The sequence below is a fragment of the Salmo salar genome, chromosome ssa17, assembly GCF_905237065.1.
Source record: "Salmo salar chromosome ssa17, Ssal_v3.1, whole genome shotgun sequence".
NCBI classification, from domain to species: domain Eukaryota; kingdom Metazoa; phylum Chordata; class Actinopteri; order Salmoniformes; family Salmonidae; genus Salmo; species Salmo salar.
Window position 1 is genome coordinate 62583910 of NC_059458.1, and position 15690 is coordinate 62599599.

Consider the following 15690-nt stretch of genomic DNA (forward strand, 5'->3'; position numbering starts at 1 on the left):
AGAAAAGAGCAAAGGTTTCAATTGCGGCTCTTATTCCAGCACGATAGGTGGCGATAATGATGTTAAGCTGCCAATCTTACTGTTAAATAGTCCGGTCAAAACTGTGTTCTGGTTTTGGTTCCTTTCCCATCTGTTGTTGTCGCCATTTTCATAATTTTTCGTCAGTGAGTTGATGATAGCTTTCTGTCATGCTAGTTATCTTTACTGTTAGATTTCTGCTTATCGTACATATTTGTTAACATTCCGGCATGGACAAACGAGTCAAGAAGAGTACAGCCAGTACGGGTATGTTACATTATATGACACTTACTAGCCATGTATTAGCAATCTAACCAATTTTACAAATGTGAACCTGGCTAGACCCGAGTCACTGCAGTGCAGAGCGCTAGCTAGCTAGCCACTATCTTCAATGGGTAGCTAAGTATAAAACTAATGTCCGTTTCGGCTTGCCTTCTAAATTACGTTTGCTTGCTAGTTAGCCATGTTGCTGGAGGTATTTGTTACTAAAGAAAGAGGATGAAGCCACACAAGCTAACATTTTGTTCTATCGTCTTGCTATAGGTCCCCCACTTCCTCTCTCCTCTTTGCGACTATTGGTTTCTCCCCTGCGGCTGATGTATTCATTTGTATGGCATGTGGTGAATCAACGCAATGTGATGCACTATGGGAAGGTCGAGGAATTTGTAACTGTGGTGACTGAAGCTGTTCCAAAGTTGCTGAGTTACAAACAGAGGGCTCAACTCATCCTGGGCCTGAGAGCAAGGGTGAGTGGCATGATGTGTGGTCATGGGAGAGGTGGTTTTGAAACGGTATATTAGAAAAATCATATACAATTTTGTCCCATTATTTTAGATGATCTTGGAGTTGTTCCGCAAGGACCCACCCAACCTTCAGGACATCCAACGTCTCCTGGAAAAGATGAACATCTTGGGGGTAAGAATATTTATCTCCTGTGTGAAAGTGGAAATTCCGCCCCATACCAGTGAACAACTCACATGTAACGCAACATATTCAAGAATGACTGTTGATAGCATTAATCCAGAAAAACCAAGGCTGGAGCGACATCACTTAAAAGAGGGTAAAATATGCGCTGTACTCTGATTTGAAAATAGCCTTTAGTTCTGTAATGTACAAATCTGAGGGGACTGGATAAGTGTTAACGACATACAAGTGTTAACACCTTCCAGTGTGGTTGCGGGAGCTTTCTGCCATCTGTCTTGCTTTGCTGTCACTCATCTGATTCCTTAGATCTGCAAAGTGAAAACACGGATGGGGTAAGAGATAAGTTGTTTTCAGGCTAGACTTGAGACTTCTACACTCAATGCCCCTCTTTTTAGTAACATGTAATTCTGATGACGGAAGTGGCTGTACTTTGTATCAAATGATTCCTAATCTGTGTTACAGCAGCAAGATGCAGAAGTGGAGGAGTCGCAGGCTAACTTTGTGGCACTGGTCCAAACCCTGCTGAAAAACCCTTATGAGAGGAAGCACTTCTTCCAGGTTCGGCAGGCTTTCTCCCTTTCCTCTCACACTGTCCACTTTGTCATGTCATAGACACTGACTTTAACCTTTTCTTTCCTTCCCTGTAGGAGGAGTTCCACATACAGTATGGCTCCAAGTATGACACAGCACTGCAGGCCCTTGTGGGAGGCTTGGTCCTCAGACTGGAACGACTGCTATCTGTGCCAGATCTCTCCCAGGTAATGAACTGGTACACAACAAGTCTATAACTAACAATTCACCAATTATATCTAATGTTGACATTGTTAGACAACTGTATACGTGCCAACACATGCCGTAATGTTGTTTATCCTGCGCATTCTAAGAAACCCCCTGGTTGCTGATCTTAGCTTCTAACTCTTCTTCTCAGATAGCGTCCATTATCAGTGCTGCCCCCTCTGACCTGGAGGAGTGTGGACAGTCTGTGTCTGACCCTGAGCACCTGAAGATCCTCCTCCAGCACCAGAACCTGCTGAATAAGATTCAGTTTGGTAGGCTTACTTTAATTATATATTCTCTTTCCTGTTAATGTTAAGTAGAATTATCAAGAGATAAACAAAGAACAATGTAGTTTTCCCCAAACTGTCATGGATCGCTTTGAACTAGCTGTATTTTCAGGATTGTGAAATAGCTTTTCAATGGTATTAATGTAAACATGCTCATTCCTAGGCTTTCAAATTTAACCAATCAGAATGTCATTTTTCTATATTTGTCCCTTTTCCTCAGTACCTGTCACGTCTTCTGTTGGTGACTGTGTGCTGTCCTCGCTATCCTTCCGCCTCGCTTGTGGAAGGCCGTCAATGGAGGCAGATCTTGACAAGCCATCAGAATCATTAGATGCAGCTCTAAGCCTCATGAACCCTGCCTCCTTCAGTGACTTGGAGGATCTGGGAATGATGTCAGATGACTCTGACCATGCTGGAGAAGATATTACTGTAGGGAGAGAAGAGGATGCAGTGCGTGGCGGTGAGGAAGAGAATGCACTGCCAGAGAGCGCCGTGGTCTTCTCTTGTCCTCAAGGTGTTAGCGGACTGGTGGGAGGGGCACCATCAAAAGGGGCACCAACAGTAAGGAGTATGCTGCAAACGATGAGACAGCAACAGCTTGTATCACTGATGAATACCTCCATCACTGAAACCTCTCCTTCACAGATAGTCATCCCTGCCACGGATAACCAGCCGGTCGAGCTAACGAGTGTCGACCAGTGGGTCTCCCATATTGCAAGTTACACTTTATCGCTCCATTCCTTGCCACCCCTTCCACAAAACGATAATTTGGACAAGGAGATGGAGTCGGCCGACACAGGTCTCGGAAGCAGTGTGGTGATCGGGGATCAGGAAACAGAGGTCGATCTCTTTGAGAGTTCCGTTATCCAAAGGAAGAGGGTGCAAAAGCCACTACGAGTAGCGTGCTCGAAAAAGAGAAACCCTGCAACCAACTCCTGCCAAGAGTGTGGGAAGCGTTTTCTGTCTCGGGGACGGCTAGAGGATCACCTCCGCATACACACCGGAGAGAAACCTTTCAAGTGCACCGATTGTAGCAGGTTCTTCAGGACGTTGGCACTCCTGACCAACCATATGAAAATTCACTCTGACGTACGGCCCTTTAGCTGCGACGAGTGCGGCAAGTGCTTTCGGAGAAAGGTTGGCCTTCAGAATCACCATCGCGTCCACACGGATGCTAGACCATACAAATGCACCATCTGTGGAAAGGGTTTCACCCAAGTACAGTACTGCAAAAGACACATGGATTGTCATACAAGTGAGAATACCTATTTCTGCACTCATTGTCCGAAGAGTTTCCCAACCCAATTCCAGCTGTCCGCCCACCAGCGCTGGCACACCATGGACCGCCCGTACGCCTGTGAGCAGTGTGGGTTGCGCTTCTTTATGCCAAGCTTGTTAAAGAGACACATGGGCTATCACATCGGGAACCGCCAGTTCCTGTGTGCCCAGTGCGGAAGGACCTTTGTCTATGAGTTTGACCTAAAGAGACACCAAAAAGACCATGACCCCAGTCCCAAACTCCCCTGCCCCGTCTGTCAGAAGATGTTTGGCAACAACAGCCTACTCCAGGCCCACATACGCAGGCACTCTTCAGAGAAACCTTACAGATGCGACATATGCGACAAGACCTTTAAAGACAGCGGGGGCCTCCGCATACACAAGCGGGGGCTGCACTCGAACGAACGCCCTTACAGCTGCGACGAGTGTGGGAAGACTTACAAACTACACACGCACCTGAGGGAGCACAAGTTTAAACACACGGGGGAGGGCCACACCTGTGGCCAGTGTGGAAAAGCCTTCAGGTACCTGCGTCTCCTGAAGGCGCACGAGCGGTCGCACTCCGAGCCATCTGAGCTCACACGGCGAAACAGTCACACCAGCCGTCACAGGAGACATTCCTCCAAAAGGAGTTGATTTTCTCACATCTGCACACCCTTTACTGTGGCTACAGTAATATACAACCGTATTCAACTTTGTCAATTCCATGTCATTAGCTGTAGGGTTGTTATGTAGGGCAGCCCAGGGTTCCTCTGTGTTGTCTTAGGAATGCTGCATTATCCCACCATTCCCCCATTCTGTGACATCTCTGTGGTGCAGAGGGGCGACATGATGGGGGATGGTGAGATAATTGACTTGAATGGAGAAGAGGGTCTCTGCTGTTCAGGACTGCTGCTCACTGAGTTTAGCTCCCTCCCTCTATGATCCTCCCTCCTCTGATCAGACATACTGGGACTATACATGGCCTTATTACATGATACACAGCATATCAAGTACAGGTTCTAAAGTCATTTCAAATCATGGGATGTCATACATAGTCTATTTTGGGAGGTACCAGCATTGCTGTCCTAACACCCATGTATACAAAACCGGTTGTGCGTCTGAAGGCTCCCAGAAAATCTGTGGACCTGCAATTCATATTGGGAATCTGTGGAACTATGTTCAGTGAGGTGTGTTTGGTAAACCAGTGAAACAACCACTGTCAGGTGCAGTAAGCTCTCAAGAGAATGTGGTTTTAATATGTTGACTTGGATCAGGATTGGGGGTCAATTACATTTTATTCAGGATCTTGCTAATAGAAAATAATTTAAGTTACTACCTGAATTGACTGAATTAATGTCATTGAATCCAACCCTGGTTTGGATACAGTCTCATGGCTTCTCTCGCAGTATAATCATCAGTGTTTGATAGTCACATGTAAAGGGTTGCAGGTGTAATTGTGGGGTACAGTGACAATCTTAGGGTCTGAACTCCAACAGAATGTAGTTCTTCAATTTGTGCTTCTTGTTCTATTGCAATGTTCTTGTTTAATTCAAAAGCTTATAGGCTACATTCATTTGTGGTGTTTATTTTGGACACAAAACGGTCTCCTAACAAGTGTGTGCCACACATTTCCTGTTCTGCAACATTTATTTACTGTAGCTGCCATTTAAACCTCCAGAGAGAGATTTTTTTCTTCTTCCAAATGCAGCATTACCCTTCTTGTGGGCACATCAGAAATTGTGTGAACATACGTGTTATGGCTATGCTGGAGTTGTCATTTCTATATTTTTTTATGAATCATGAGATTTAACCGGTGGATGTCAGTTTGCCTCAGTCTTTTGACATCAACAATATTTTGTGGTAAGCAATACACAAAGTTAATATTGTTTTAATAGTTATAGCTAACAAGATTGCAACAGATGTCTGTCATTTTTCTGTGTGAAATGTTGGTTCACTCCAAAATATCAATTACTGACATATCTCTATCTTTTAATGTATTTCACACATTTCTCTGGCAAACAATAGTCCACAAAACTACACTTGCAGTCAACAAAATTAAGAAAACCTGTGCACAAATGCGTTATTCTGGAAACTGTAAGCATCTACCTGTGAGGGAAATCTAATAGGCTAGGTCATACATTATTTATTTGTGCATGGGGAAAAAGAGCTACGGTACCCTACTGTACTGCAATGCAGGTCCGACAGAATTCCAGCCGTCTTTGAAAATATTTTTGTTTGTTATACAGGAATACGTTATTTTTCAGAATTGAACAGATTACATTTTGATCTTGTTGAATGTTGTTCTCCCAATCCCACATCTTTTTGTTTAATCTCATGTCATTCCTCATGCCTTGTGGTCCTAAGAGGAAGAGCAGTGAGTCTGATAGTAATTTATTTTGAGAAGTATGAATTCCTAATAAATAACACTATTACACATTACTTAAATAACAACTATGAATGCAATCACATGCATTCCTCATACGAACAAAAGGTCAGGATTCAATTGAATCAACAGTAGGCTTAAGCCTTGTTCGCCAACAAAGCACAGCCTTTCTTTGCTTTTGTTTAGGCTGTGTCAGAGGTGGAAGAGCTTATCAAATAACTGATTAGCTGCTCTTGCGGTCATTGTCATGAAACCACACCCGCGCTTATCCCACCCATGTTTACGCTCTGAACAAGAAAGTGAAGGCTATATAAAAATGACACTCAAATTTATGATAGGGATTTATATCAACCTAATTGCGGTGTAGGGGCTCCCGAGTGGCGCCGCGGTCTACGGCACTGCATCTCAGTGTTGGTCTGATTTGTTATTGTTAGCCATCTAACGATCACTGCCCTTCTTTATGAGGCTTTCAAAAAGCTCCCAAGTCTTTGCAATTGAATTTGTGCTTGAAATTCAACGCTTGACTTAGGGACCTTACGGATATTGTATGCATGTGGACAGAGGAAGGGTAAGTAAAAAAACAACAACTGTCAATTCAATTTTTTCCCACACAGTGATTCCATGAAATGTATTTATGTGATTTGTTAAGCCAAATTTTACTCCTGAACTAATTTAGGCTTGTCTGAACAAAGGGGCTTCATACTTACCGTATGCAACGACTATTTTAGTTATCAAATTTGTATTGATCTTAAAAAATTATCAAAATGTGGCATTAGAGTATTTTGAGTATATTGTTGACAAAAAATGACATTTTAATCCCACTTTGTAACAATAAAATGTGAAGAAATCCAAGGGGTATGAATACTTTTGCAAGGTACTGTAGATGTTTGACTGATTAAATTCTTGATTGCTGTTTCTCATGAGTAGCTCTTGTTACAGATGGCTTCAAAAGTTGATGGAAAGTACATACACTCATCAATAAATACAAATGGCAAAATATTCAACATTGATGATTCCCTTTGTTATTTGGGGGATTTTAGTTACATTCATTATAGTCAAATATTGTGGTAAGAATTTAAAATACGTTTTTAACTCAATCAATACTTCTATAATGTTTTTTTCTTGAGTCTATTTTGAGCAAGCATGACTATTTCAAAAAAAATTATGTAAATCACCAGAGGTTTGAGCTCACTCAAACAAATCAGAGCAAAGCAATCATAGCTAAAATAAATCATAGCTTAAATCAAAATGCTTTATTGTGGAGTTATGTTACCATGAAAATAACTATACCGTACCTATCTAAAAGTGATAACCACTGACTTCCATCTGCCTTTTCTTACAGACCAGAAAAAGCCCAAACCTGCAGTTGAGAATCCCAAAGTAAAAGGCTGGTTTCTTCAAGTCATTCAAGCAATGCATCCTGTTTTGAGGGTCGTTCTTGGAACCATGGCATTTGGCACAGACTTTCCAGAGGCCTACAGAAACATCCATGAGGAGTGGGTGGAGATGCAGACGGACATTGGATGATGAGTATTACATGGAGTACTATGTCCCATCTGGGAAATATACAAAGTTACAGGTTGTAGTGTAGATAACACATACTATTGAGCCATCATTTTTACTAACATGGTTTAAAGGCATTATTCAAGATGTTGGCAACTAAACCCTTTTAAAAGTTGAAGATGGCATGCTACGTGCTCCCTGTAGACTTTCAGTAATTGTGCTAACGCTAGTTAGCAATGGCTCCAGAAACAAATTGACCTTTAACTTCCTTCAAACTGCACACAGACGTAAGAATTGTATTCATGAGTTGATCTGACGCTGGGTAAATAGAAAATAGGGCTTAATGGCAAAAATCTCTAACTATACCCTATTAAAGTCATGCAAGTCTTTGAGTTACAATATCGACAGGATCAGTTGCTCATGCCAGAAGCAACAGGTGGACTGTCCTGATATTTGTTTCGTTTCCATTGGGGTCCTTAATTCTCTGGTGTTTGTACTGAAGTATGTCACTTCCCATAAGGGAAAGGGGGATACCTAGTCAGTTGTACAACTGAATGCATTCAACTGAAATGTGTCATCTGCATAACCTCTGAATCAGAGCGGTGCGGGGTCTGCCTTAAATAAACATCCCCATCTTCGGAGCCCGGGCAACAGTGGGTTAACTGCCTTGCTCAGGGGCAGAACAACAGATTTTTACCTTGTCAGCTCGGGGATTCAATCCCGCAACCTTTCGGTTACTGGCCCAACGCTCTAACCAGTAGGCTACCATAAGGCAGTGTCACTTAGTAAACATAGAAAACGACACTGTTGTTCAGAGAACATACCTAAAGTTGCACATGAGTGTTATATGTAGCATATACAGTTGAAGTCGGGAGTTTACGTACACCTTAGCCAAATACATTTAAACTAAATGTTTCAACATTCCTGACATTTAATCCTAGTAAATATTCCCTGTCTTTGGTCAGTTAGGATCACCACTTTATTTTAAGAATGTGACATGTCAGAATAATAGTAGGGAGAATGGTTTACTATATTTCTTTCATCACATTCCCAGTGGGTCAGAAGTTTACATACACTCAATTAGTATTTGGTAGCATTGTCTTTAAATTGTTTAACTTGAGTCAAACGTTTTGGGTAGCCTTCCACAAGCTTCCCACAATAAATCGGGTGAATTTTGGCCCATTCCTCCTGACAGAGCTGGAACTGAGTCATATTGTAGGCCTCCTTGCTTGCACATGCTTTTTCAGTTCTGCCCACAAATTTTCTATAGGATTGAGGTCGGGGCTTTGTGATGGCCACTCCAATACCTTGACTTTGTTGTCCTTAAGCCATTTTGCAACAACTTTGAAAGTATGCTTGGGGTCATTGTCCATTTGCGACCAAGCTTTAACTTCCTGACTGATATCTTGACATGTTGCTTCAATATATCCACATAATTTTCCAGCCTCATGATGCCATCTATTTTGTGAAGTGCACCAGTCCCTCCTGCAGCAAAGCACCCCCACAACATGCTGCCACCGTGCTTCACGGTTGGGATGGTGTTCTTTGGCTTGCAAGCCTCCCCCTTTTTCCTCCAAACACAACGATGGTCATTATGGCCAAAGAGTTCTATTTTTGTTTCATCAGACCAAAAAAAGTATGATCTTTGTCCCCATGTGCAGTTGCAAACCGTAGTCTGGCTTTTTTATGGCGGTTTTGGAGCAGTGGCTTCTTCCTTGCTGAGCGGCCTTTCAGGTTATGTCGATATAGGACTCGTTTTACTGTGGATATAGATACTTTTGTACCTGTTTCCTCCAGCATCTTCACAAGGCCCCTTGCTGTTGTTCTGGGATTGATTTGCACTTTTCGCACCAAAGTACGTTCACCTCTAGCGGTATGATGGCTGCGTGGTCCCATGGTGTTTATACTTGCGTACTATTGTTTGTACAGATGAATGTGGTACCTTCAGGCGTTTGTAAATTGCTCCCAAGGATGAACCAGACTTGTGGAGGTCTAAAAAAAAAAAATGGAGGTATTAGCTGATTTCTTTTGATTTTCCCATGATGTCAAGCAAAGAGGCACTGAGTTTGAAGGTAGGTCTTGAAATACATCCACGGGTACACCTCCAATTGACTCACCTGATGACATGATGTCAATTAGCCTATCAGAAGCTTCTAAACCATTACATAATTTTCTGGAATTGTCCAAGCTGTTTAAAAGGCACAGTCAACTTAGTGTATATAAACTTCTGACCCACTGGAATTCTGATGCAGTGAATTATAAATGAAATAATCTGTCTGTAAACAATTATTGGAAAAATTACTTGTGTCATGCACAAAGTAGATGTCCTAACTGACTTGCCAAAACTATAGTTTGTTAACAAGAAATTTGTGGAGTGGTTGAAAAACGAGTTTTATTGACTCCATCCTAAGTGTATGTAAACTTCCGACTGTATACTGGACAAAATATAAATGAAACATGCAACAATTTCTAAGATTTGACTAAGTTACAGTTAATATAAGAATCTGTCAATTGAAATAAATTAATTAGGCCATAATCTACGAGTTTCACATGACTGGGAATACAGATACCTTAAAAAAAGGTAGGGTCGCGGATCAGAAAACCAGTCAGTATCTGGTGTGACCACCATTTGCCTCGCACAACACATCTCCTTCGCATAGAGTTGATCAGGTTATTGATTGTGGCCTGTGGAATGTTGTCCCACTCCTCTTCAATAGCTGTGCGAAGATGCTGGATATTGGCGGGAACATGCTGTTGTACACGTCGTTCCTGAGCATCCCAAACATGCTCAATGGGTGACATGTCTGGTGAGTATGCAGGCCATGGAAGAACTGGGACATTTTCAGCTTCCAGGAATTGTGTACAGATCCTTGTGACACGGGGCTCTGTATTATCATGCTGAAACATGAGGTGATGGCGGCGGATAAATGGCATGACAATGTCCCTCAGGATCTCATCACGGTATGTCTGTGCATTCAGAATGCCATCTTTAAAATGCAATTGTGTTCATTGTCCGTAGCTTATGCCTGCCCATACCATAACCCCACGCCACCATGTGCACTCTGTTCACAACGTAGACATCAGCAAACTGCTCGCCCACCTGATGCCATGCATGTGGTCTGCAGTTGTGAGACGTACTGCCAAATTCTCTAAATCGCTGTTGGGGGCAGCTTATGGTAGAGAAATTAACATTACATTTTGGTGAACATTCTTGCAGTCAGGGATGTAAACAAAAATTTAGAGAAATAAGCCTTTTTTGGGTATGGAAAAGTTTTTCTTTTAGCTCATGAAACATGCCACCAACACGTGTTTATTTTTGTTCAGTGTTCCTCAACATTTGTGATTATGGATGGCTAGACACTTCTCTTTTTCTCACCGGCTTTATTTCATTGGTTACCAATATTGTTGAAATGTACACAACACATGTCTTACAGTAGGCCTACCTCAAAGTCTTCACAGCTGATTTGTGCATAACCTTTGTTACAGTATATTACTTAGATGCGTTACTACAGGGATCATCAACTACATTCAGCCATGTGCCGATTTTTTTTCTTGAGCAGATGGTCGGGGGGCCGGAATATATATAACAGTAATTTGTAGACTGCAAATGAATCGCAAGAAGCCCAAACAGATATAATATTGGATTAAAACGTAATAATTTCAAACTTTGCTTACATTTTTTTATGATCATTATTAGTGGAAATACATGGGAACAGATTTCCCTAATTAAAATCACTTGAAGCTGATTTCCTGATGTTTTTACAGTTTTTATATCCAACAATGAAAATGTAACAAAAATAAATAAGATATATGCTCAGGAAACTTGGGGGGCCTAATAAAACCACCCGCGGGCCAAATTCGCGGGCCGCCACTTGGGGAACCCTGCATTAATATGTATTAATAGAACTACTTAATAACTATATGAGAATTTATCTAACACTCTGTTCATTTTCAGTATGTGTTATAGTAAGTATCATTTACCTTATGCAGACTTTTAAGTAACAGTGCAAACAGATGGATATCTTTTTATGATTCAACCTTTTCTATCATGCTATGCTATTTTTAGCCTTGAATTAAGTTGTGGGGGAATGATAACCATGTGGCTGGGGATCATGTTACAACAACTTGAACCAGGTCATACACTACTGTCCCTCCCCAGAAGGAATGCTCTTCCTGGTGAATGTCACAAGTCTGACAAAGTGACACTAAACATCATAAAAAACTATGAATGTACAGTACAGTGCCCTTGGAAAGTATTCAGACCCCTTTACTTTTTCTACATTTTGTTACGTTACAGCCTTATTCTAAAATGGATTACATATTTTTTCCAGTAATCTACACACAATACCCCATAATGACAAAGGGTGAACAGGTTTTTAGAAATGTTTGCAAATGTATTATAATTTTTTTTTTTTAAATGAAATACCTTATTTACATAACTATTCAGACCCTTTGCTATGATTCGAAATTTAACTTGGGTCCATCCTGTTTCCATTGATCATCCTTGAGATGTTTCTACGACTTGAGTCCACCTGTGGTAAATTCAATTGATTGGACATGATTTGGAAAGACCCACACCTTTCTAGATAAGGTTCCACAGTTGACAGTGCATGTCAGAGCAAAAACCAAGCCATGAGGTCAAAGGAATTGTCCGTAGAGCTCCGAGAAAGGACTGTGTCGAGGCACAGATCTGGGGAAGGGTACCAAAACATTTCTGCAGTATTGAAGGTCCCCAAGAACACAGTGGCCTCCATCATTCTTAAATGGAAGAAGTTTGGAACCACCAAGACTATTCCTAGAACTGTCCGCCCGGCCAAACTGAGCAATCGGGGGATAAGGGCCTTGGTCAGGGAGGTGGCCAAGAACCGGATGGTCACTCTGACAGAGCTCCAGAGTTCCTCTGTGGAGATGGGAGAACCTTCCAGAAGGACAATCATCTCTGTAGCACTCCACCAATCAGGCCTTTATGGTGGAGTGGCCAGACAGAAGCCCCTCCTCAGTAAAAGGCACATGGCAGCACGCTTAGAGTTTGCCAAAAGGCACCTAAAGACTCTCAGACCATGAGAAACAAGATTCTCTGGTCTGATGAAACCAAGATTGAACTCTTTGGCCTGAATGCTAAGCGTCACGTCTGGAGGAAACCTGGCACCATCTTTACGGTGAAGCATGGTGGTCGCACAATCATACTGTGGGGATGTTTTCAGTGGCAGGGACTGGGAGACTTTGAAGAACCCCTGTTGGTTCCAGGTAAAACCCTTTTTGTTCCCAGGTAAAATTATTTTTGGTTCCAGGTAGAACCATTTTGGGTTCCATGTAGAACCCTCTGTGGAAAGGTTTTACCTGGAACCAACAAGGGCTTCTCCTATGGGGACAGCCGAAGAACCCTTTTTTTTCTAAGAGTGTAGGTATAGGTAAAGAGCTATGCGGTGGCAAGTCACAAATAAATGGCACTCCAGAGGACTCATCTGTTATAAGTTTTATTTTTTAAACTTGATGTTATCAAGTCAATCCAGCCTACAAGGACCTATACCAAAATGTGTGCCAATTAGCTTAAACGTAGAAATAACACACAGCACTTTTCTTTACATCAATGATTCCATTTAGTGTTTAGCATAAGTGTGAAACACTTGGATCTTTCACACTGTCTCCATAATGCTGTCAGTAGAGTTCATTCACATTTAAACCATAAGGTGCAAGGGATACCATTTCATCAATGGATACAAATATAAAAAACTTGAACATTATTCTTTCTCATCTCATGCTATAGAGTATAGAACAGTGGCTGTTGATGGGTGACTCAGGCTAATTGAAACAAACACAGCCATTTCCTGACAATGATTGGATGATCCACCTACTTCTGGAGACAGAGGTCTCCATTGCAAACCCATTATACGCAATACACTGAGTCATTGGGCAAATGTATAGCTCATGCCAACAGAGACGTCATAAGACCTCAGTCTCCAATCAGTAATTACAGTAAAAAACCCATAGCGTGTTCTGCAACTGTGCAGCATTCATCCCATCCCCTTAAAACATCAAGATGTGGACCATTAACATTCACTCCTCTGCGGTCCTGAGGGGCAACGGTTGAAGAGTGGTCGTTGTTGCCTTGGCTGCAGTTTGCCATAGGTCATCTCAAAGTCCTTCTTGGTGCCGACAACGTCCAGGCTGCCACGTCATAGCCGTAGGAGGCTAGTTTCTGGATGCGGTAGAGCACAATCTGAGTGGTGAGCTCCAGCACGTTGGGCGTCTCCCTCACTTGGTCCATGCTCACCCCCACGTCCAGCAGCCCCTTGAACCGGCCTACCAGGGTGGGCACTGAGTAGTACAGTACAGCAGGGCAGCGGAGGACTCATCTGAGCACACGAGCACCTCCTGGGTGTAGTCCAGAGCCTGTTGCATGGCCTCAAGCTGCAGCTCTGCGATGGAGGCCCTGAGGCTGGAGCCCAGGACCAGGAGCTCCTCTGTGGTGAAGCCCTTCTCCCTCAAGAAGCCCAGACTGTCCCTCCACGCCTCAGCCGGCCGCATCAGGATGTAAGGGTTCTGGCTGAGCAGCTTTTGGAACCATAAGCGCAGGTTTCCCTCGTCCCCTCCCAGGTCCAGGTAAGTCTCTCGCAGCGTGTGGATGACCTCCTGGTTGCTCTCCACAGGCTGGCTGAAGCTCTGGGGGGGGCGCTGGCCATCAGCTTCCCGATGATGCGCTTGCTGAGGCGCAGGCTCTGGAGATAGTGTATGTTGTCACGCTGGTTGGTGTGGTGCGTGAGCGTGAAGAAGGAGGCAGGGAACTTCTCAATGATGCCCACCAGCTCATGCCGGTTGGGGCATACGGAGGACCAGAGGTCCCGCTGAGTTGCCACGTCCTCGGGCCGACTCAGGATATCCTCGGGGTGGGTCTCCAGCACACGGGCAATGGAAGCAGTGTCGGCGCCCATGTCCCGCAGGAGATCCGCCGTGTCGTACATGTACACAGAGTTCTCTGACAGCACCCATCCCTTGAACTTACGCACTTTACGGATGTCCACCGATGGGTCATAAAGGGAGTCGACAGTTTGCTGGTTCTCTGGCCGCTTGTTGGCGAGGGTAGAGGCGGAGAAGCCCATATGAGGGGTTAAGACGCTCCTCTTCTGGCAATAGGCGCACAGGAAGGCAGTGGTGGCACGGAGCATTGTTAAGGCACTAAAGTACAGACGACCTGTATAAGACTAAAACACACACTGAGCAGAGTTACATCGCACAAGACCACTACGTCCTTTGTCAGTATTGTGTACCAGTTAGTCCTATACTACTGTTCTATGCTTTCAGTACATAGACTGTTTTCTACTGCTCTAAATTAGACTGTTTACTTAACGGTAAGATACATTTTATTTAGGATGATCACATAACAAACATTGCTTTCCTCACTGCAAAGCCTGTCAAAATCAAACAATGTTGAACTGATCTATTGAGGGCAACATCAGTAAATTTAAGTATATTTGGCCAGTAGATATCAGAGTAGTGTTGGTGTGGGAACACTATGTACTAAACGTGTTACTGGGTGGTGGAGAATGTGTACTTAAACTCATAACCAATGCGCCCTCTATATTACCGACGGTAGCAAGTCAGTATAGGTCTATAATTATCTAGTTTGTAAAAGGTCTATGCTGCTGTAACAACTGTCTTTCAGCACATGGGACAGAGACCACCTGAATCAACTATAGTATTTGAAATACAGGCTATACATTCTATATTGTAAACATCTGAATCAACTATAGTAATAAAAATACAGGCTATACGTTCTATATTGTAAACATCTGAATCAACTATAGTAATTCAAATACAGGCTATACATTCTATATTGTAAACATCTGAATCAACTATAGTAATACAAATACAGGCTAATCATTCTATATTGTAAATAAAACCAGATGTTTACCAGTTTATTGTCCAGAGGAATACACAAGTTGACGCTGGAAGTTGTTCAGGGCAGGCATTTGTACCACTATGAAAGATTCTAAACGCCCTCTGCTCACATGTTTCATAACGCGTGTGATTGGCTTTGTTCCCGTCCGCCTATATTGCTGTTGTGCTGCGCAGATTATTAAATTGTGGGAACTCCAATATGAATTCCCAATGTAATTAACAATAATATGGTGGGTGCTTATATTTGTCCTATTTCACACATGTAGGCTACAAGTGTGTATTATACGCATGTATAATACGCACGCATATCCCAACTCTCCCAGACACCCTCAGAGAGTGGGGTCACGGTGGGGCCGGCGTTATGGGCGGGATTTGGGGGGCCTGTTCCGCCCTACCTTACCTCGTTGCCCGTCCAAATACAATTTTGAAATATGCATAATTTATTTGACGGAGATGCGCGCCAACAGAAAGACTCATCAATCTCAGTTGAAGCATCCGAACAAGCGAAACAGCGCCCCTCTGTCTCAGTATGTAGACCGTGTATTTAATACTGTCTGGACCAAAAGAGTATGGCATGTCATACTATTTCTGTCCAGACAGCACCAGATATAGCGCCCCTATGTAGCCCATGTATCTCTC

At 42.9% G+C, this 15690-nt stretch overlaps 1 protein-coding gene and 1 pseudogene across 2 annotated transcripts; one reads left to right on the forward strand and one right to left on the reverse strand.

The window, feature by feature from the left end:
- The first annotated feature begins 26 nt into the window (after positions 1-26).
- On the forward strand, positions 27-6648 carry LOC106576308 (zinc finger protein 34). 2 transcript variants are annotated; one of them, XM_014153409.2, is made up of 7 exons: positions 27-285; positions 562-764; positions 853-933; positions 1408-1500; positions 1590-1700; positions 1871-1991; positions 2227-6648. In XM_014153409.2, the coding sequence occupies exons 1-7, from the start codon at positions 249-251 to the stop codon at positions 3918-3920; spliced, it is 2340 nt and encodes a 779-aa protein (XP_014008884.1). In that variant the 5' UTR covers positions 27-248; the 3' UTR covers positions 3921-6648. The 2 variants fall into 2 exon arrangements, with proteins under 2 accessions (XP_014008884.1, XP_014008882.1); XM_014153407.2 differs by having other exon boundaries at positions 59-285; positions 1405-1500.
- Positions 6649-12613: 5965 nt separating this feature from the next.
- LOC106576310 (transcription termination factor 2, mitochondrial-like) lies at positions 12614-15388 on the reverse strand (annotated as a pseudogene).
- Positions 15389-15690: the final 302 nt, after the last annotated feature.

Coding starts and splice junctions, on each gene's coding strand:
- LOC106576308 (XM_014153407.2), top strand. CDS start 249: ATGGACAAACGAGTCAAGAAGAGTACAGCCAGTACGG. Junction 765..852: donor TCCTGGGCCTGAGAGCAAGG/GTGAGTGGCATG, acceptor CCATTATTTTAG/ATGATCTTGGAGTTGTTCCG. Junction 934..1,404: donor AAAAGATGAACATCTTGGGG/GTAAGAATATTT, acceptor TCTGTGTTACAG/CAGCAAGATGCAGAAGTGGA.